Consider the following 22,330-nt stretch of genomic DNA (forward strand, 5'->3'; position numbering starts at 1 on the left):
ATGCAAATTGGAGAACAGTAGGAGAACTTAGCAGAGTGATAAAAATAGACCCTGATGTCCTCATATTCATCAAATAAAACCTGCCAATATTTCAGAGGTGAAAAAGGAAACCCTGGAAACCTGTTTAATATGGGATTTAAATGAAATGTCTTGGTCAAAAATAACCCCAAGGCTTTTTACTTTATTACTAGAGGCCAATTTAATGCCATCCAGATTAAGTGATTGATTAAGATGTTTATTTTGTGAGGACTCTGGTCCAAAGATTACAACTTCTGTCTTGTCAGAATTTAAAAGCAGGACATTTAAAGTCATTCAGGTTTTGATGTCATCAAGACATGCCTATAGTCAAAGTAATTGATTGTATTCATCAGGATTAATGGATAAATATAGCCGAGTGTCATCAGCATAACAGTGGAAAATAATCCCATGCTGTCTGATCATTTTACCAATCGGAAGCATATATATATATATATATATATATATATATATATATATATATATATATATATATATATATATATATATATATATATCATCTATATGGCTTGACAGTCAGTTAAACGCCTCCTCAACATCAAGACTTTAAAGACAGATGACTCCTTGTCCACAGGTTCATTAACTTTGTAAGGAAGGTGAAACTGCAACATACAAAGTGCAATCAGCTCTGTGTCTACCCTTATAGCATTACAAGAGCAAATAAGCAAGTCTCATAAGTAGTATAATTCAATTCCATTCAATTTTATTTATATAGCGCCAATTCATGAAATATGTCATCTCAAGACACTTTCCAAAGTCAAATTCAATCAGATTATACAGATCGGATCAGATTATGCAAATTGGTCTAAAATTTTCCTATCTACGGAAATTTAGTAGATTGCATTAAGTCTTGACAAGCAGCAATTACTCCTCCTGAAGGAGCGTAGAGCCACAGGGACAGTCGTCTACATTGTCCATGGCTTTGCAACAATCCCTTCTATGTGTAATGAATGTTTATAAAATAACCATTTCACTTTTTTGAAATAACTGGCCAATGATATTCCACTTTTACAAAATATATTTTTTTAGATGTACCTTTCTGAGTCTAATTGCAGGGAGTGATCAGAATATCAACAGACTAAAAAGGAGGAGCAAAATCAATGCCCCCGTATATTAAAACTGGGAAAGCTTTTGAAAATAAGATGCTCAGCAGTCTATCGGTGTTCCTACAAAAGCTGAAGAAAACTGAAGTGTCCCTGAAATGTCCTTTTGAAGAATTTCTGTTTCATGGTTCTGTAGGAGTTCTGCTGGGTCCTGAGTGTCGCTCTGAGTCTCTGCGGACAGAATCCATCTCATCGTCACCTTCCCCAGTATTTTCCACCACCCTGATGACTACAGGCCACTCAAAGACAGGTAGCAGGGACAGCTGCACGCAGACTGACAAGGGTCTGAGCCAGGATGCCGCCAAGCCCAGCCCTTCAGCCTTGCAAAGTATGACCCTGCCTGCCCGCCTATCAAGCCCCAGCCCGGTTTACATCCCCGATCGCTTAGCAGGTCAGATCACATTAACCTCCAGGGTTGAATCTTAATACATTCTTTCCCCTCTGTCTAAATCAAAGGTGTCAAACTCCAGTCCTCAAGGGCTGGAGTTTGCAGGTGTCCTGCAACTTTTATACATGTCTCTGCCTCAACAAACATGAGTCAAATAATCAGGTCATTAGCAGGACTCTGAAGAACTTTGCTGCATCGAAAATGTTATAATTATAGCTTCTAGCTAGAGATGCAAACAAGTCATTGATTTAAGATTAATTCTCAATTAATGGCAATTAGGTTAAAGTTGGTTCCATCCGATTAACTGATAAGGTCAGCTTACAGACCTAGTTTAAGTATTGTAGTATGGCCACCATCCAGGAGAGGGTGCTGTCGCTCATTCTAATGGGGAGCCAGACCTCAGTAATCCAAAAAAGGTTAAAAAATAAAACAACAGGATTTCTATTCTGAAACTGAAGACGTTTCGCTTCCCATCCATGACACTTTCTCAATTCAAAATGTCTGGAGTAGTGTGGAGTACCAAGCGTTATAGACCTGCAGACGAGGCCTCATCAGATCTTAGATTCACATGTAAATTCCCCGGAACTGATCGCCCCAACAATGGAGAGTTGTTAGGTTTTGTTTTTAGATATAAATACTCAACAAGCTCTTTAAGTTATGACCTAAATTGCTCCCAAAGAGTTCCTGTTTTGTAATATTTTATAAATTTGTCCACATTTAATAATGTGTAAGAAATTGTTGAAATATAATGATGTGGCTCTTTTTAAATTCAGCATATTGTAAAAACAAAAAACAAAACAGCCCTTCATATTTTGGAAGGACCCTCTTGATACAAGCGGAAACTCAGGTTTTTAAGAAAATGGCCACTTATCAATTAATTATTTGCCGATTGATAAGATCAATTAAGTGTAGATTAACTAATAAATTAATAACCCTACTCCAAGCTCTTGTGCCTAGCTCCTATTCCGTGAACCTTCATGAGTTCAACAGTAAAAATTATATTGCGGGTGGGAAAGGAGAATTGGACTGCTGTGCTGATTTCAGATAGCCTTTAACTCATACATCATTACATGATGGAAAAGCACATGGAGGATGCTAGTCAAACCAGGTATACGGCCTTCCAAAGTCCACACTTTCTTCTCGCTGGACTTTTTCGTTAATTTCCGAGAGGTGGACGGTGCTTACACATAATGTCACACAAAGGATTATGAGATTCTTTGTGGCACCTTAGCGCCAGTAAGGGACAATACAAGCTCCCTATTGTCATGATTTGTCTTGGATGAACCCAGAACACAGCACACACACACACAGAGCTAGTTTTTTCAGAGTTTATTGAAGCAGCAAGAAGTGGATGATGAAAGCCAGAGTCATTTACCATATGGAGGTTGCAGGGGTACAGGAACTGGCAGACGGGAACAGACAGGAACAGGACCAGGACACGAGCAGGAACAGGACAGGCATGATGTTCATAGAATTGGACACTGAGTGAGAAACGTTCAGTATGCAGTCTTCAGGCTGCATCATGACACCTATGCTAAAGAAAATTGATAGGAATCATACAGGCTCCTTTTCCTACATCCTTCATTACTGACTACACTGTTTGGACAGTACTTAGTACTTATATAAATATCTTAAATGATATTCATTTAAGATATTCATATAAGCTATTTCCCTTCTCAGTGAAATAACATTTTGTAGTCTGATCAGCTTATTTAGCTTAACTATAGATATTTTATTGTTTTGAATGGTCACATTCATTGCTCACAAAAAGCAAGCCATTTTTGCTGACAGTATGTTAAGATACTTTTTGATGGACATCAAGATATTACTTCTTTGCAACATTTAAAACTGTGTTGGTAACTCTTTACTCATTAAATGCAGTATGTCCGTATTCTGTGCAGGAGGTGAAAACATTGAGTTTTCTGAAGCTAAAAGAGCAAATAGTCCTTTTGTCTATTTGCATTAGTCAAGTCATCATGATCCATTACTGCTAAATTTCACCTCTCATTTTTAATCTATTGACATGCATTCATGTTTTTGTTATCTATTTGCAGAAGTTCCAGTGTTTCACAGCAGTACTTTTGAGCGGAGGTTCACTCTGCAGTCTCATTCACAGCAACAAGCTCCTCCTCCAGCTCCAGTGGCCCAACAAGAGGTAGACACAGACATAGTTGAGATCCTCATATGAAACCAGGATTTCAAGAAAAATAAGTATGCATATAACCGATTGGATGGCAGCCTCATCACATGGCTTCTTTGATATGATGATCATCATCCTGTATATCTAGAGCTTCATCTTAGTCCTAAGAGAGATTTGGATTTATCTTCTCTTTTCAAATGCATGTGTTCCACCTGTTCAGCCTGGCTGAAGAAAGAACAATTTTATAAGTGATACAGTTCTGCATCTGAAATGGGCTTGAAGCAATTTCAGAGACTTTTATAATGTTCTATTGATATCATTCATAAGGTCTTATTGACAGTAATTGGAAAGTATATATAAGTATATGTCTTTGAACAAGTATGTAATTGAAAAATGCCAAGAAGAAGGATCTCCCCCCAACTCAGATTAATTTCTTTTGAGATTTCTGTATCTAAGTTAAATTGTTTTGCTTTTTCTAATACAATAATATCTGACTTAGGGTTCAGCATGTTCAGTAGCTGCATTACTCACTCTAGTACCAAATCTAACAAAGGTGGTAAAGCCTCCCAACAAAAGACAGCTTTTATTTTACAAATAAAGGTGTGAAGATGCTGTGAAAGAAAACAGCTTATTCCAAGTAAAGTAAGCATTACGGACATTAACAGAGATTTATTTACTTTGTACTTTTTTTACTTGTTTATACTTTTATTTGGATTATTTATTGCATTATGCATTTACAGTTTAACCACATTTGTTATGTGTTGTATTTTAAAACTGGCAGAGTGGACTTAGTAATAAACTGTCATTTCACGACAGAAGATGAGAGGTTTAAACCTAAGCCCTACCAGCTATTCACATTATGCACTTACATTGTGATTAGATTTCATACTTTATTTTATCAGATAAACATAACCTTAACAAATTAAAAAAGCAATTTGCAAATGATTACCTCCGTTAGTAAGGGAAATAGCATTTTCAAACAAATTTGTCCCTATGTGAAAAAGCATTTTTCTGTTGAATCTCACTGACCGCAGTCATTCTTTTACAAATTGTAGGGAAAGATCATTTTATTTGGCATAAATTGGTAAATGGACTGAACTTATAAAGCACTTTTCCAGTCATGCTGGCCACTCAAAGCGCTGTACACTAGAGCCACATTCACCCAAAAGCACTCACTAACGCACACACATTCATGCACCAAATACACAGCTCAGTTGACAACTTGGGGTTAAGTGCCTTGCCCAGGGGCACATCGACATGTGACAAGGGGAAGCTGGAATCGAACCCACAACCCAGATGTAACCTGAGATCCCAACACTCGATATGGATATATAAAGCATAAAGACACAGTAAATTGTGAAAACTATTATGACAAAAAGAAAATATATTTTTGTCATATTGTTACTGCAATACTTGACAATATTGCAAATTGTGTATATTTCTAATATATAACACTAATCATTAATTTAGATTATCTATTTAATGCATGAGCTTATTAGTAAATACAACGTATGGTTATTGCATGGGTTCTTTGTTTTCTGATTGACACCTTTGTGTAACCTACCAAGCCAAGTGTTGCTGGGTTCAAATTTTTCTTTTGATTTTAAACCTTTCTGGGACTTTAACATACATTAGGTTGTTGTAAAGACGTTTGGCAGGAAATGAATGAAAAAGAACATGCATTGTTAACTACATATTAGAATATTATGAGATTACATTATAATTTTATGCACATATTGGTAAGCTTTGGGCACTACATAAAGGTGTTCTTTCAATTCTTGATTTGCAAATACCTGGAAATGGATAGTGTATGTATTCGTGATGCTGAACTTCACAACCTGCAAAGTTTTATGAAACCTGCATGGGCATGTAATCTCATGAACACACCCAGACCCATAATATTAACTCTTTTTACTGACAACCATTTATATGAGCTATACTTTTGATTTGATTTTAATCAAATGGATGAAAAAAATTGCCTATCTGGAATGTGTGTTTGTTACCAATTCTTATACACAAGCATTAAATAATAACCTGGGAGCAGATAAAAGATCTTTGTACCCCACCGTTTGTCTGGTATGAGGTGGGATCACCTCATTGGTTGGGGAACACAAAGATCAATAGAACACACTATATTAACTTCTCTTTTGTAGAACTATTTTCAGTGAAGTAGAAGTTATTGGTTGGAGTCAGCCTGTTTAGATTTAAACATGAGAATTGTTCCTGATCACTATGAAGACATATTGGAACACATTTTCCTCTGCATAGATTAGTGACCAGAGGTACGTTTTTGTTGTTAGAAAACAGAACCCCTCATTGTTAGCATGACAATTGGTGTTTTTGTTGTTTGTTTTTTTGGTATGTTTTTGACCTAACTTGGTTTATATTTTTGTGCATTTATTGCATTGTTTTGTACCTTATATTCTTTGTAAGTTGCCCTAAATAAACAGCACTTTTCTGTATCTCTGTTGAGTTTAAATGTGGTTTATGTGTGTAACATCATCTCTCCTGAGGTTATGTTTGAATGCAATTATTAAGTTCAACCTTTTAACGTGAATGTCTTTATGTGAACAATGACACAATTTTGTCCATTACTTGCTACTGACTCAAAATGGTATCAAACAAAAATCTTACTCTAAAATGATTTAAGTCATATTTATGCACAGATGAAGTGCACGGTGATGTGTTTGAGGCAAAATATTACTGAATTGTTTGGTAGGAATAATTTAGTGAACCACACATATAGCGGCCATGTGACTGTGCTGCGGTAAAGCTACACCTCATCAAAGAACATTAAAGAACTGAATTAAATACAATATCTCTCAGTTTTAGGATGTGTCACAGTAACTACATTAACGGGTCTACCTTATCATCAAGCATGTGCTCATGCTCTTCAGTAATCCAATTTATACATTGGTAAGCCTTTTGTGTTTCAAAAGGAGTATTTTTGCAACACAAGTACTTTTATTTGGTCACTCATACACAAGAGGTTTATCAGTGCCTTATGCAAAACAAAGTCATTAATTAGAAGTATGTGTTCTATTGGCTCAGCCTGTCTTCCTTTGTGCCAAATATATCAGAAAAATTAATATTAGAACAAGTAGATATTTTCTAAGAACTTTCTGCTAATCCAAATAAGAGCACAAAAGTGAGATGCTGTTGATACTATAAATCTCAAGCGTTCACTCCTCATGAAAGAACATAGAGCAAGGGGTAAAAAAAAAATCAATCTGACTGAAAACAAATTTTAATACAAATGACAGCAGCTTGCATCATTACATCATCTACTTCACACCTGTACATTAACTCTACTGGCTCACATTCAATATAAATCAATCCTATGAACATACAAGGCCAACCCAAAAAAATGTAAAAACAAAACAACTGGACTTGTTTTCCGTAGTGAAGACGTTTCGCTTCCTCTCCAGGAAGCTTTCTCAATTCAAAAAGTCTGGAGTAATGTGGAGTAACAAGCTTTATACCATTACCAAACAAAGGCCTTGTAATGGCTTAGATAACATGCAAATTCAACCGAAACGGGTCCACCCCTTAGTAATGGACAGTTGTTGAAACCATTAAGCCAGCAGATTGGACCGAAACTGGTCCACACCTCTGTAACGAGGAGTCGTTAGGGTTGTTATTGGCCTGCCTTAAAGGAACAATGTTTTGATCACCCGAATGAGGGTGAGAGTTAAAGTGACGATTGGCCGGAATTAATCCTATAGCTGTGTTGTAAGTTTTTGAGAGTTAGGGTGTTTTTAATCTTGATTTAAAGGAACTCAGGCTTTCTGCACCTTTACAATTTTCTGGAAGTTTGTTCCAGATATGTGGAGCATAGGAACTAAATGCTGCTCCTCCGTGTTTAGTTCTGGTTCTAGGTATGCAGAGTAGGCTGGAGCCAGAAGACCTGAGTGGTCTGGATGGTTGATACACTGATAACAAGTCTGTGATGTATTTAGGTGCTAAGCCATTTAGGGATTTATAGACTAACAGAAGTATTTTAAAGTCTATTCTCTGAGATACAGGGAGCCAGTGTAAGGACTTTAGAACTGGGGTGAACTTTCTAGGGAAAATCTGGTCTGATCCGGAGAGACGGCATCCATCCTACTTTGGATGGTGCAGCTCTTCTTTCTAGGAATCTGGCCGGATTTGTTAGTTCTCCTAAATGCTGACAACCCAGGGTCCAGACCAGGAAGCATAGCTGTAGTTTAACACACCTCTCTGCAGCTTCTGTACCGTTACCGACCCATTACCCCATTGAGACGGTGTCTTTCCCACGGCCAAAACTTAACAGATCAAAAACTGATCTAAAAGGAACAAATCATAAAAATCTAATAAAAATCAATATGGCTCACCTTGAACCAAAAAAATAAAACCATTAAATGTGGTCTATTAAATAAAAGGTCTCTCCCTACAAAGACTTTGTTAGTTAATGAATTGATTTCCGATAATCAGATTGATTTATTTTGTCTCACAGAAACCTGGCTACAAGAAGACTATGTTAGTATAAATGAGTCAACTCCCTCCAATTATTCAAATTTCCACATTCCCAGATCTGTGGGAAGAGGAGGAGGAGTGGCAACCATCTTTCAGTCTGATTTATTAATTAGTCCCAGGCCAATTAATAACTACAGTTCTTTTGAACATTTAACCCTCAGTTTCCCTCATACAAATTGCAAAGCAATAAAACCTCTTCTGTTTGTTGTTTTGTATCGTCCACCAGGCCCTCGCTCTTAGTTTTTGGATCAGTTGTCAGACTTCTTATCTGATTTTGTAATAAACACTGACAAGGTTATTATAGTGGGTGATTTTAACATTCATGTTGACCCAGAATGTGATAACCTTAGTGTAGCCTTTAAAATTATCCTAGATTCAATTGGTTTTGCTCAAAATGTGCATAAACCGACACACTCTTGGCTCCATACTTTAGACCTTGTGCTGACATATGGCATTGATTGTGATAAATATACAGTATTTCCTCACAACCCTGTCCTGATAATTTTATAATAATTTTTATTTTAATGTTAGGAAATTGGAGAGAAATGGTGCTCTACACACAAAGAGGAATCCTACCTAATCATGAGGGACAGTCTACTGTTGTATTACAAGACCCTTCGCAGAGTTAGAGCAGCATATTTTTCATCATTAATTGAGAAAAAAAAATAAAAAAATATAATATAAGAACAAAATTAATCCTAGATTTATCTTCAGTACAATTGCCAAACTTACAGAGTCATAGCTCCGTTGATCCATCCATTCCCTTAGCTCTTAGCAGTAATAATTTTATGGGATTCTTCATAAATAAAATTGATTCCATTAAAAATAAAATAATTGGCATCCTCCCAAACATGATTACCTCGTCCTTAGTAAGTGAGGCAGTGTTGGACGAATCTTTAGAACATGCGCAGTGTCTGAACTGTTGAGAAGCAGTAGAGCTTTCTGAGCTATCTAAAATTTTAGCTTCATCTAAACCTTCTACCTGTATGTTAGACCCAATCCCAACCAAGTTGTTTAAGGACATATTCCCTTTGATCAGTGGCCCTATTTTGGAAATGATTAATCTATCCTTAGTAAATGGATATGTACCACAGGCTTTTAAAGTAGCTGTTATTAAACCTTTACTTAAGAAACCATCTCTTGATCAAGATGAGTTAGTAAATTACAGACTTATATCTAAGATTCTTGAGAAAGTAGTTGCTAATCAACTATGTGAACATTTACAAAGTAATGACCTACTTGAGGAGTTTCAGTCAGGCTTCAGAGCTCATCATAGCACTGAAACAGCTCTGGTGAAGGTCACTAATGATATTCTCATGGCCTCAGATAATGGACTTGTGTCTATACTTGCCCTGTTAGATCTTAGCGCTGCATTTGACACAGTTGATCACAATACTCTCCTACAAAGACTTGAGCATACTGTAGGGATTAAGGGGAAAGCATTAGGCTGGTTTAAATCTTATCTGTCAGACAGATTCCAGTTTGTTCATGTTAATAATAAACCTTCTCAAAGTCTAGGGTCACCTGTGGAGAACCACAGGGGTCAGACCAATTCTCTTTACTATACTATATGCTTCCGATCGGCAAAATTATCAGACAGCATGGGATTAATTTCCACTGTTATGCTGATGACACTCAGCTATATTTATCCATAAATCCTGATGAATCCAATCAGTTACTTCGACTACAGTCATGTCTTGATGACATCAAAAGCTGGATGACTTTACATTTCCTGCACTTAAATTCTGACAAGACAGAAATTGTAATCTTTGGACCAGAGTCCTCAAAAAATAAACTTCTTAATCAATCACTTAATCTGGTTGTCATTAACCTGGCCTCTGGTAATAAAGTAAAAAATCTTGGTGTTGTTTTCGACCAAGATTTGTCATTTAAATCTCATATTAAACAGGCTTCCAGAGTTTCCTTTTTTCACCTCAGGAATATCGCCAAAATTAGAAAGATTCTGTCCAGGGGTGATGCTGAAAAACTAGTCCATGCATTTCCTGTGTTACTTCAAGGCTGGACTATTGTAATTCTTTACTATCAGGAAGTCCACAAAATGCAGTGTTGTGCAATTATACACTGTTTAAAGTTATTTAATGTTTCATAAATAACTCTCTGTCTGTTAAGTATTGTCTGGTGATGATCAGCTCTTAAGCTGATATCAAGACAACGGTTGAAAGGGATGAATTCGAGCAATAGCGATCTTTTAACAGCAAAACCTGCACACACATAGAATAAAGGAGTGACAGCTTCTTTTCAAGTTCAAGAATTTAATAACAGAAATAAAATGAACATCCAGAGAACATCACTATGTAATGCTGTTTACCTGAATTAACACAATATTTCGATTAATAAATCCTCTCTACTAGGCTAGTGAAACTTAACTAAACTACTAAGCAAAATGAAGATAAAAAGAAGCTAAGCTAAGGAATTATTTACATGCAAAACAAACAAAAGACAAACAAAAGTGGTTGATCATAATCAGAATACTTCAGTGAATCCTGGTTCACTGAAGATCTGATTAACAAAAACATGGAATGGAGTTAAAAAACATCCGCCATGTATTTCAATCCATTCACAATGCAAAGCCCAAGTCAAACAAAACATTATTTGTTGAAATAATATTCTGAGGACCGTTTGTCCTGTAAAATCATTTAATTCAGAAACGACCGAGTTTGTTAATGCGATTCTCCCTCCGGGCGCATGGGGTCGCTGTGGCAACTCGGTGGCTAAGAGGTTACAACATAATGTTGCCGAAATTGCCTTGAAAACCGGCATTAATATACCATATTGATGCGGGAATAAGGCTTATAACACCATCAGAGCATTGCAGAGCAGAACAGTTACACTTTAAAACGGACTCCTTTTTAAGGGTCCGAAACCGGATGTTAGCAAGGCTAATATCCTGTTAGCTAGCGCGACCTACCGGTTAGCCCTTTGTTCTAAACCCCACGGTTTACAAACATTTCCCAATAAACCTTTTTAACTTCACCCTCGGACCGCTGCCCAAACCTGTCCTTTTCAGTTCTGTTCAGTTTGGCCATTCACGGAAGGGGCGTTGAAGGAGGAAGTTGTTGGTTAGTGCTAGCGGGCTAGCGCTTGGCTCTTGGCAGGCTAGCGTTAGCCTTACAGCAGCATGTGGCTAACGGCGTGGTCGGGTCGGAGGCCTGGTCCTCCAGGCGGATTCTGACCCCAGTTGCAGTCACAATTTAAGCAGATCTCTCCTCGGCATGGGGACGTTGCTTCTGTGCCGGCTTTTCAGCTCTGCGTTGCCTGGAACCAGCTCCGTCTGTGGTGCGCTGAGAAAGCAGAACAAAGCTGGCATAGACGGATTCCTTCACTTCGGCATCTGTTTTAAGCAGAAGTGAGAGACTTATCTTTGAATTGGCTGGCAGTTTCTTCCTATGCCAGGGAGAACCTGAGTTTCAGAAAGGCTCATTCCCTTCTGCTCGCGGCCTCTTCCAGGCCCCATCGATGGTTCCGGGAGGCCTTCAGTCACATGGCTCCCCCCTCTCCTTGAGAGCTGGTCATCTCCGTTTCTCAGCAGCTTGGAGTCAGGAGAAGAGATCGAAGAGAAGAGAACGGGCAGAGGTGTGCTGTCTTTTATCTGTGAGGAGGTGGTCACAGCTGACCTCCTGCTGAGAAGAAGGGACGAGCAAGAGATGGGGAGAGGAAGGCTTCTCCTGCCCCCCCCTTATCCTTTGCAGCAGGAGTGGACTTTCTTGGTTGAATCATCCACTGTTCAGGATTCAATCTGAGATCACTATCATGGCATAACAGCAGTTCAAAGTCTTCAGCTGATCCAAAATGCTGCAGCAAGAGTTCTGATGAAAATCAACAAGAGGGATCATATGTCTCCTATTTTAGCTTCCTTTCATTTGCTTCCTGTTAAATAAAGAATATAATTTAAAATTCTTCTTCTAACGTATAAAGCCCTTAATAATCAAGCTTCATCATGTATCACAGCTCTGATTACCCCGTATGTTCCTAACAGAGCACTTTGCTCTCAGACTGCAGGTCTGCTGGTGGTTCCTAGAGTCTCTAAATGTAGAATGGGAGGCAGATCCTTTAGCTATCAGGCTCCTCTCCTGTGGAACCAACTCCCAGTTTGGTCCATGAGGCAGACACCCTGTCTACTTTTAAGACTAATCTTAAAACTTTCCTTTTTGACAAAGCTTATAGTTAGAGTGGCTCATGTTACCCTGAGCTACCTCTATAGTTATGCTGCTATAGGCTTAGATTACTGGAGGACACCAGGGCCTATTTTTCTCACTGGACTGATTTCTACTGTTCTCCAGTCTACTGTTCTCCAGTTTTGCATTGCATTACATTGAAATGACTGTTGTCATTTCAGCTTTTAACTTTTTGCTCACTCTCTTTTTGCTTCATAGTAGGTAGACCTGGTCTGACGTTCTGTTAACTATGACATCATCCAGGGAAGACAGTTCACTCGCTATTACCATCTAATGTAGAACAGATTACTGGATCAATGTGTGCTTAGGTGCTTTTTTGTCTGTCTTGTTGTGTCTCTGCTCTGTCTTCTGTAACCCCCAATCGGTCGAGGCAGATGACCATTCATACTGAGCCTGGTTCTGCTGGAGGTTTTCCCTTCCCGCTAATGGGTGGTTTTTCTTTCCACTGTCACTTCATGCTTGCTCAGTATGAGGGATTGCTGCAAAGCCATGGACAATGCAGACGACTCTCCCTGTAGCTCTACCCTTCTCCAGGAGTGAATGCTGCTTGTCGGGACTCTGAAGCAATCAACTGGTTCCCTTATATAGGAAATTTGAAAAATTTAATTAAAGACCTCCTAAATAATTTTAGAACCATGTACCATGTTTGTTTTATAACCATTAAAGAACTCAAATGTTAACTCAATAATTGAATGTCCGCAACTCCTAATAGAATTTTAGATGCTTCTTTAATTAGTATGCTTTTAGCAGGGAATTAGTAACAGCGTTATTAATCAGCTACAAAAATCACAAGTTAAAATTTAACCAACTTCCTTATCTATGATTGGTTACAGCTATGTTCAGAAGAGGCTTTTGAATTTAGAGGAGCAGACTGACCCATACCTCAGATGGAATCCCAAAGTGTCTCTGATTTCTGGGTGAAAGAGTTGTTCAGATGAAAACCTTTCCTCCTCTTGATGGCAACACTAATGTCCAGATAATGTCCTGCTCACAAAGACTCGCAGCTTGAGTCTCTGTCCTGACAACATGGGCTGAGGTTCATCTTTTTGGCTTGACAAGTTGTTTCAGCTTCAGCTCTGACATCCGGTGGGTAAGACTCCCATCCCTGGAAGGTTCATTTTGTTTTCATCGACCAGTTTAAAACCGGCACTTCTAACAGATTCTATAGATCATTGGCCCCGAATTGTTGAGGAAACACGGAGAACGGGCATTGGACTCAGCCTCATTGGTTCTCAGAGACAAGGGGTTCTGTGGTCATCCTTTGGCCAGCTGATCTTCTTTCTTGGGTCTCCTTCCTTAAATCTTCTTTCTTCTGCTTTGTGTAACGTGTCCTCTGTGATGATAACTGAGCCCCGAACACCCAAATTATCTAATTTTATGTCTGCGTTGAAAACCATTGTTTGGGAGTTGTCACTTTAACACCTATAGAGTTGAGTTTAACTCAGTTTCAGATAATATTTGGTCCCACTCAAAAATAGTGTAAAATGTACTCTATAGCCAGTGTCAAATTTTCAGAGTTCATTTTACTCACGCCCACCGACAGGGAGGGACAAACGGGTCAGTTGTCCCGGGCCCAGGACAGAGGGGGGGCCCAAAACTGACACTCTGATCATTAAAATGGTCAGTGTCAGTCAGCGTGTGCTGACTGCAGTAGCAGTCTGTGGCCGTTTCTCAATATGCGTTCTTGAGCGTTCTCGTGTGCTCGTGACACGTCCTCAGCCGGAGTACTGTTCCAACTGTTCCAATCAAAATTAAAAATTCCCTTTTCAGCTGCTGTTGTTCTTCAAAAGCACCTTTTCCAATCATTTTAGGCGAGAACATTATACTTTTAAGCTTCCCTATGTGGCCTGTCTACAGAGTTAGTACGTAATTTAAAAAAGTAGTGTGCATAGTACCACTGGTTATGATTTATTTGTTTTGTGTTTATCTGACTGACGCGTGTTGCTTTATTAACTCAATACTTGCTGGAATAAATTGTAAATGTCTGCCAAGGATGACAGCAGCATCTAAAATTATTAAATAAATAAAATCTACAAATGTTTTTCCTATCTAAGTGAGTTTCTTCTGATTCAGGACAAGAGGGAAAGAAAATAATAGTAATAATAGTATATGAAAAAACAGACATTTATTTTATACAAATGTTTAATCTTTGGAACGGAATGAAGATGTAATATCTTCAACAAATTATTAACAGTTACTAACATGGTTTAAAACAAAGAAATAACTCCTATTAAGATCTCATAGAAGATCTCTCAAATAGACAATGCCTATAAACTTACAATTAAAAATAGTTGGAATGGAAATTAATTTACTGATTATTTAATGTATGCATGTGAACATGACTAGAACTGATCTACATTAGGTCAGATGTAGTCATGTCAACTTAAACATGCAGCCAGCTGGAGCAGCTCCCTGTCTTCAGCTGCCAGATGGTCATCCTCCTCTGGGTCAACCTCGTCCTCCACGTCAAGCTGGTCCCCTGCTACTATACAAATATTGTGAAGGATGCAGCAGGCGGAGATTGCTTTTGGGGCAAACGTCAGGAGGACCTCCAATGCCTTTAAGAAGATGGAACGCCACGGTGTCTTCAGACCACCAAAGACACGCCCAATGATGTTAATCAGCCTTGGCGTAGTGTCTGTTGTAGCGTGCCTCCCCTAGACCTGTACCAAATATAAAATTAACTTGTAATTTAGGTAATCTGCTGATATGTCTTAATCTTCTATCCAATTAATATAATCTATGTATCAATTGTGTGTCATTGTTGGCTCTATTTAAGGACAAGAAGGTAAGAGATCTTACTGGCAAGCTGTTTCCCTATAGGATGTAGGATGTGGGTGTGATGACATCTTCTCCTTGCTCGGATTTGCCTCCTCAACTGGATCACCTCCTCTTCAGCCTGCTGGTAAAGCTGACCAACGACCGAAGCAACAGCAATATTGCTCGTATTGCTCATTTTGCTTCTAAGTGCTGATTTTTAAAGAAGATTCAATCGCCTACAACTACAACAATTACAACTCCCCACAAAGAAATTTCCGCTATTGCTTAGATATTTTATTAGACTTTTTAGAAATTAATAATAAAAAAACTTTTTCAATAAGATATGATGGTGTAGTGTATAAATAGTTTTGAACGTTAAAGAAATGCTCAAGAGCTGTGGGTGTGATGACATCACGAGAATACTTCTGTTCCAATACACAATACAATACGTGCTGCGTGCTCACGTTCTCGTCAAGTCCGATCTTCCTGTGTTCTTACCGAGAACAGACTTGACAAGAACGCGAGTACGGACTTGTGAGAAACGGCCTGTGTGTCACGGCACTCTGCTGCTCCCCCGCCCCTCTCGTACATGGCTCAGCGGCGCCAGCCAATCAGCATGCAGGCTCAACCTGGCCCGCCCACTCAGCTTCTCTTCACTCTTCTTCTTCTTCGTGTGGGAGGAGTGTGAGTGAAGGAGCGGAAGAGAGAGCGTTTGAGAAAACTCTGTTTGAGTGGTTTTTCTTACTTTTTTCCGTCCTTTTTCACTGGGTGAGTGTAAAAATTGTGTATATAGTTGTTTTACTTTGGTTGTTAGGGTTTTTTTGGTGGGGTTTGGTGGCCGTCGGGTTTTGCCCGGCGGCAGGTCGGCATCTTGAACGCCATGGGGGTGGGTGGTGGTTCTGGCGTCTTCTCTGCGCTGACACGGAGGAACGGCATCAAGGTGGGTGCCGGGTCTCCGTGCAGCGTGGAGGACATTTGTTTGGCGGTGGGGATGAAGTTATTGGACATGGATCCATCAAGTCCGCGGCTCGCATGAATGGAGCATGTTGTCTCCCACCGGAGACAACTCTTCATGATCCTCAACAATCGTGACGAGGAGCTAAACCTGCGTTTCCGGGTGAGAGTGGACGAATTTGACTATGTCTTGTTCGCCACCTCATCCGGCATGAAGTGCTTCGGCTGTGGACAGGAGGGACATTTGATAAAATCGTGCCCAAACAGAGCCGGGTCGGCTCCGTCGGGCTCCGCGGAGCAGCAGCCTGCGGCAGCCGGGGAGCAGGTGGGTGTGTCCGGCGAGGCTGGAGCTCCTGCCGCGATGGCGGAGTGTGGCGCTGCAGGGAACTCCAGCGTAGCCGCGGAGGAAGCCGCGGAGGAAACCGTGGCGTCAGCTCCGGTCGCTGGAGACCAGCAGGAGAGTTTAGTGGAGAAAAGCACTGTGGACAAAACATCTGATCCACAAAAGAGTGATTGTGTGGTGAGTGAGGGCAACACGGTGGTGTGTGGTGGTGGGGAAACTTGTGTGACTGGTGAGGAGGTGGAGAATCAGGGTGAGATGGAGCAGGATGGTGTGTGTAAAGAGCAGGAGGGTGAGACTGGCGGTGAGGTGACTGGTGTGTGTGGAGAGCAGGGAGGGAAAGGTGAGGTGGTGGTAGGTGGAGGGGAGGTGAGTGTGGAGGAGCCTGTGGTGGCTCCTGTGGTGGAGCCTGTGGTGGCTCCTGTGGGGGAGAAAGGCGAGGGGGCGCAGTTGATGGAGCAGGAGGTTCATATGAATTTAAAAAGGCGTAGTAAGAGGAAAAATGTGATGACTGCTGTTCAGAGCAGTAAGCAGGTGAGCAAGCTGGCCACAGAGAGAAAAGATGTGTCAGACAGCAGTGACAGTGAGGGTGAGCTGTCTGACAGCAGTGAGATGTCTCTGTCACAGGGTAGCAATGCAGAGGCACGTTATCCTGTTGGATCTTTTAATAATTTTTTCCAAGAAACAAAAGGATTAAGAGGGATAAAAGTAGAAAAATATTTTCCCAATTTAAAAATATTTTATTTCTCTGCAAGATATTATATCAGAAGAAAAGAAGAGTCTGGGTTTTCCGATCAGGAGGTTTCTAGACTAAAGAAAATTATGGGAAAAGTAAGAAAACAATTTTAAATATAATGATGAGCACTAACTTCTTATTATTTTTATTGTGTGTATTTTATTGTGGTGTTGTTTTTAGCCTTTTACCCAACATGGATAATTTTAAAATAGCTTCTTTAAACGTTAATGGGGCTAGGGAGGCTGTTAAACGCACCATGATTTATGAAATAGCAAAACAGAAAAGAATTAGTGTTTTATTTTTACAAGAGATGCACAGTGATATTAGCAATGAAGCAGACTGGCGCAAGGAATGGAAGGGAGAAGCTTTTTTTAGCCACGGCACCTCCCAGAGTTCTGGGGTGGGCCTCCTCTTTTCCTCAGCTTTCACCCCGAACTCTTTTAATATAGAAAGTATCGTCCAGGGAAGGTGTCTTCTAGTAAAAACTCAGTTTGACCATTTTAACGTGGTTTTTATCAATATTTATGCTCCTAACGTCGGTGCAGAGAGCAAGCGTTTTTAGAGAAAATTGGGGAGAGGTTGGGAGATTGCGGGTCTGATGATTATGTTTTTTTAGGTGGGGATTTTAATTGTACAGAAAACGAATTGTTAGACCAGAATCATAAAGAGCCTCACCAAGCTTCCCAGCAAGCCATGCAGTAGCTTGTCTCGTCTCACGGCCTGGTGGACGTGTGGAGGAGGATGCACACAGGCTCCAGACAGTACACTTGGTTCCACAGTAAAGAAAACCACCTCTCTTTAGCACGTATTGATCGTTTTTATTGTTTTAAACATCATTTTAGTGTGTTTAAAACATGTCAGATTTTACCAGTAGCTTTTACAGACCACTCTTTGCTTTTAGGGAATGTTTTTATTACAAACATTTTACCTAAAAGCACCTACTGGCATTTTAATCTGGCTTTAACTTACGATCGTAGTTTTAGAGAAGCTTTAAGTTATTTTTGGACTGTTTTTAGACAAAGAAAGGGTGATTTTACTTGTCTAAGGCAGTGGTGGGACCATGGAAAAGTTCAAATAAAACAACTTTGTCAACAGCATACTCTTAATGTCACTCGTGACGTCACCAGATCTATCAGAGATCTGGAGATGAATATAGTGGAACTAGAACATTTAAGTGAGTCCACAGGAAATCAAGAGCATATTCAAGCTCTCAAATCCAAAAGGCTAGTTTTAGCCAACCTGCTGGAGTCTAAAGTCCAAGGCGTGTTGGTCAGGTCTCGGGTTCAGAACATCACAGAGATGGATGCTCCCTCCCATCTTCTTCTTCAGCTTGGAGAGGAAACGCGGGCAGAGGAAGGCGATCCATTCCTTACTATCTGACACAGGGCAGCAGGTGAGTGAACCGGGCCAGATCAGGAGGAGGGCTGTTGAGTTTTTGTAATGTTCTGTTTTGGTTAGGTTCTGTTAGATTCCCGTTTGTTCCCCTTTTTTTTTGCCTCCTGGATTTTGTTAATAAACCCATTTTCAACACACAGCTCCGTGTCTGGCTCACATTTGGGTTCAATCTCTACGATTCATTACAGTTTTACTCCTCTCTGTTTGAGAGTGAGTATAAGGAGAACGAGGAGCTGTTGGGGGAGTTCTGTGGTGGGCTGCCCCAGGTCTCTGAGGAGACCAACGTACAGCTGGAGCGCCTACCTGGGGGTACAAGAGCTCCATACAGCCCTCCTGAATATGCAGGGCCAGAAGGCCCCAGGCATCGATGGTCTTACAGTAGAGTTTTTCAAAGCCTACTGGGACATCCTGGCGGAAGACTTACTGGAGGTCTATAATGAGAGTTTGGCCACTGGTTCACTCCCGCTTTTGTGCCGCAGGGCAGTCATCACCCTCCTGCATAAGAAAGGGAACCTGCAAGACATTAAGAACTGGCGCCCTGTGTCTCTCCTCTGCACCGACTACAAGATCCTCTCCAAAGCCTTGGCAACTCGGCTGAGAGAAGCTATGGAGCAGGTCATCCACCGGGACCAGACCTACTGCGTCCCCGGCAGGTCCATGGTAGATAACGTCTACCTAATTCGGGATGTTTTGGAGGTCTCCGGTTCATTGGGTTTAAGAACGGGCTTGATCGCATTAGATCAAGAAAAGGCGTTTGATCGCGTCGAACACGGCTTCCTGTGGAAAACTATGGAGAGGTTTGGGTTCGGCGCTGGTCTGATCGCCAAGATCCAGGTGATGTACAGTGGCATTGAGAGTATGCTAAAGATTAACGGTGGTCTGTGTGCTCTTTTTAGGGTGCGTAGAGGTGTTCGCCAAGGCTGCGCCCTGTCCGGGATGCTCTACGCGCTCTCCCTGGAACCCCTGCTTCAAAAGATACGTTCTAGTGTTCATGGTTTGGTTTTACCTGGTTTTAATAGTAGAGTGGTTTTATCTGCCTATGCTGAGGACGTCGTTGTTTTTACTAAAAACCAGCAAGATGTCGACGTACTGAACAAGATAACAACTAAGTTCTCTGTTTTATCTTCTGCGAGGGTGAACTGGGGAAAAAGTGAAGCCCTGGCAGTGGGCGAATGGCGTGAGGGCTCCCGGTTCTCCCTCAGGGACTTCTATGGAAAAAAGATGGTTTTAAATATCTCGGTCTGTTTTTAGGCAATGAAAACACTGAAAAAAAAGAACTGAGAAAACATGGAACAAAAAATAGAATGTAAACTAGAAAAGTGGAGATGGCTACACTCCCACATGTCATACAGGGGAAGCGTTTTGGTTTTAAATAACCTTGTAGCATCTCAGCTGTGGCACAAACTTTCCTGTTTAGACCCACCGTCTGGTTTGTTGGCCAACATACAAGCAAAAATGGTCAACTTTTTTTGGAACAGTTTTCATTGGGTGCCACAGTCTGTGTTGTTTTTACCCAGAGAAGAGGGGGGCCTGGGCCTTGTCCACCTAGCCGGGAGAACAGCGGCTTTTAAATTACGTTTTGTTCAGAAATACCTGGCAAGGCCCTCTGACTTAGTGTGGAGGGATGTGGCCAGCTGCATTTTTAGAGGTGTAAGTAACCTGGGGCTGGATGCGGCTCTGTTTTTAACTGATTTAAATCTTTTAAAGTTAAGGGGATTGCCAAGGTTTTATCAGGGTGTTTTTAAATCATGTACCCTGTTTAAATTAAAGCCATCCCTAACGACTAACTCTCTGCACTGGCTTTTACAGGAGCCTTTAATCTGTGGGTCCAGGCTGGACGTGTGTGACGGCGCTGGACCAGGGCTGTCGGAGGCGCTGTGCCGTACCAAGACCACAACCGTGAAACAGCTGATGGAGACTGCAGGACCGTCCCTCTCCAACGTCGAGGCCATGGGTTCCGTGATGGGGGTACGGTCTGCCAGGCTGGTGCGGCGCTTCCTGGACCTCCTGAGGGGAAAGATATCGGCCAAGGAGAGGAGCCTCCTCCGTGACTACTGTGAGGGACAGAGCCAGCCAGACCCGATGGACTCCTTTCCTAGCCTGATCCTGGATCCTGGGTTCCCGGAGAGAAGTGGACCTCTGCTCTCCAGCCTGGACCCACAGAAGATGGTTTTATCCACTATTGACCAGAAAACTGTTTATAGAGTCTGCTTCAAAGTGATAAATCGAAGACACTTCGAGAACCGCGCAGCCTGTGTATGGACTGATAGACTTGCTGGTAGAGCACCCCAGTGGAGGACTTTATATAAGCCTCCAATTAAAAAGCGAACTGGTGATTTCCAATGGAGGATTTTACACGGTGCCATCGCCACAAACTCTTTTTTATCCGTTATTAATCGGGCTGTTTTAAATGAGTGTCCTTTCTGCAGTCTGTCTGAGAACGTTTTTCATGTTTTTATGGACTGTAACAGACTAAAGACCATTTTTAGCCTTTTAACAAATGTTTTTAGTCTTTTTGGCACTGTTTTTACTACTTCTTTATTTATTGGAGGAGTGTGCCAAAATAAAAGTAATAAGGCAAATGCCAGACTTTTACATTTTTTAATCAGTGAGGCAAAGATGGCTATTTATTTGTCCCGTAGAGACAGACTGCAGGGAGGACCTCACCTTGATGCTGTGGCTCTGTGGAAGTGCAACGTTAAAGCCAGAATTAGGCTGGAGTTTCACTTCCACAGAGCCACGCGAAACATGGAGGATTTTATGCAGTTGTGGGGTTTTAAAAAGATTTTATGTGAAGTGTCTGAAAGAAGAGAACTTCCATTTAACAAGCTCCTTATTTAAGGATTTTATGTAAATGACACTTGGTTTTAACTCAATTGTTTAATTGTTTGGCCTTTTGTAATTAAAGTTTTGTTAAAAGTAAAAAAAAAGTCTTCTTGTTGTTCCTATTATGGCGGATCACAAGCAACTTTAGGGTGGATACCGCCACCTACTTTACATGAGTGTGTAGTAGCGTTACCTCACATCTATTAGATTCTATTTTTTTAATTTTGTATTCTTAAGATAAATAAACAATGCTTTCCTTAATTTATGAATATCTGTTATGTTTCCTTCATTTCCTAATATACCTTTAAGATTCCATTCATGCCCTATACTTCTAACTATTCTCTTTAATTCTTCCCTTTCAAGTTTATATGACTTACAGTTCATCAGTATGTGTTCTACATTTTCTTTTTCTCCACAACTCTCACATTTATCACTATTTTTCCTTTCTATTAAATAAAGCATGTAATTTAAGAAGGTATGACCTATTCTTAATCTACTAATTATTATTTCTTCTCTTCTGTTTCTTTCATTAATGCTTCGAATTCGAACTGACTTTTGCGCTTCATATAATCTTCTTCCTTTCTTATCTTCATTCCATATTTTTTGCCATTCCTCCATTTCTTTACTTTTAATAAGTGATTTCCCTTCCCCTTTCCCAAAAGGAATTGAAATTGTTATTTCCCCCTCCAAAGCCCTTTTAGCTAATGTATCTGCCTTTTCATTGCATTTTACTCCTTCATGTGCTGGTACCCAACAAAACCAAACATCTATGCCACCCCTATATAATCTAAATAAAATATTATGAATTTCTAATATCAAATCTTTTCTATTATTTCCTTCTCCCTTAATACTTTCCACTACTGCTTTAGAATCTGTGCACACCACCACCCTGATTGGTCGAATCTCCTCCACCCATTGCAAGCTTAATATAACTGCCACAATTTCTGCTGTAAAAACCG

At 40.4% G+C, this 22,330-nt stretch overlaps 1 protein-coding gene across 5 annotated transcripts in view; it reads left to right on the forward strand.

The window, feature by feature from the left end:
- amot (angiomotin) overlaps window positions 1-19,482 on the forward strand; it is a 184,842-nt gene extending 165,360 nt beyond the window's left edge. For 3 of the 5 annotated variants that reach the window (XM_036143411.1, XM_036143412.1, XM_036143408.1), the window contains 3 exons: window positions 1,276-1,530; window positions 3,582-3,682; window positions 18,480-18,966. In XM_036143411.1, coding sequence (XP_035999304.1) covers window positions 1,276-1,530; window positions 3,582-3,682; window positions 18,480-18,530 — 407 coding nt within the window. In that variant the 3' untranslated portion in view covers window positions 18,531-18,966. Of the gene's footprint in view, window positions 1-1,275; window positions 1,531-3,581; window positions 3,683-18,479; window positions 18,967-19,441 lie in introns of those variants that run through there. The other 2 variants (XM_036143409.1, XM_036143410.1) reach the window with 2 other exon arrangements.
- Window positions 19,483-22,330: the final 2,848 nt, after the last annotated feature.

Source organism: Fundulus heteroclitus, chromosome 11 (assembly GCF_011125445.2).
Source record: "Fundulus heteroclitus isolate FHET01 chromosome 11, MU-UCD_Fhet_4.1, whole genome shotgun sequence".
NCBI classification, from domain to species: Eukaryota; Metazoa; Chordata; class Actinopteri; order Cyprinodontiformes; family Fundulidae; genus Fundulus; species Fundulus heteroclitus.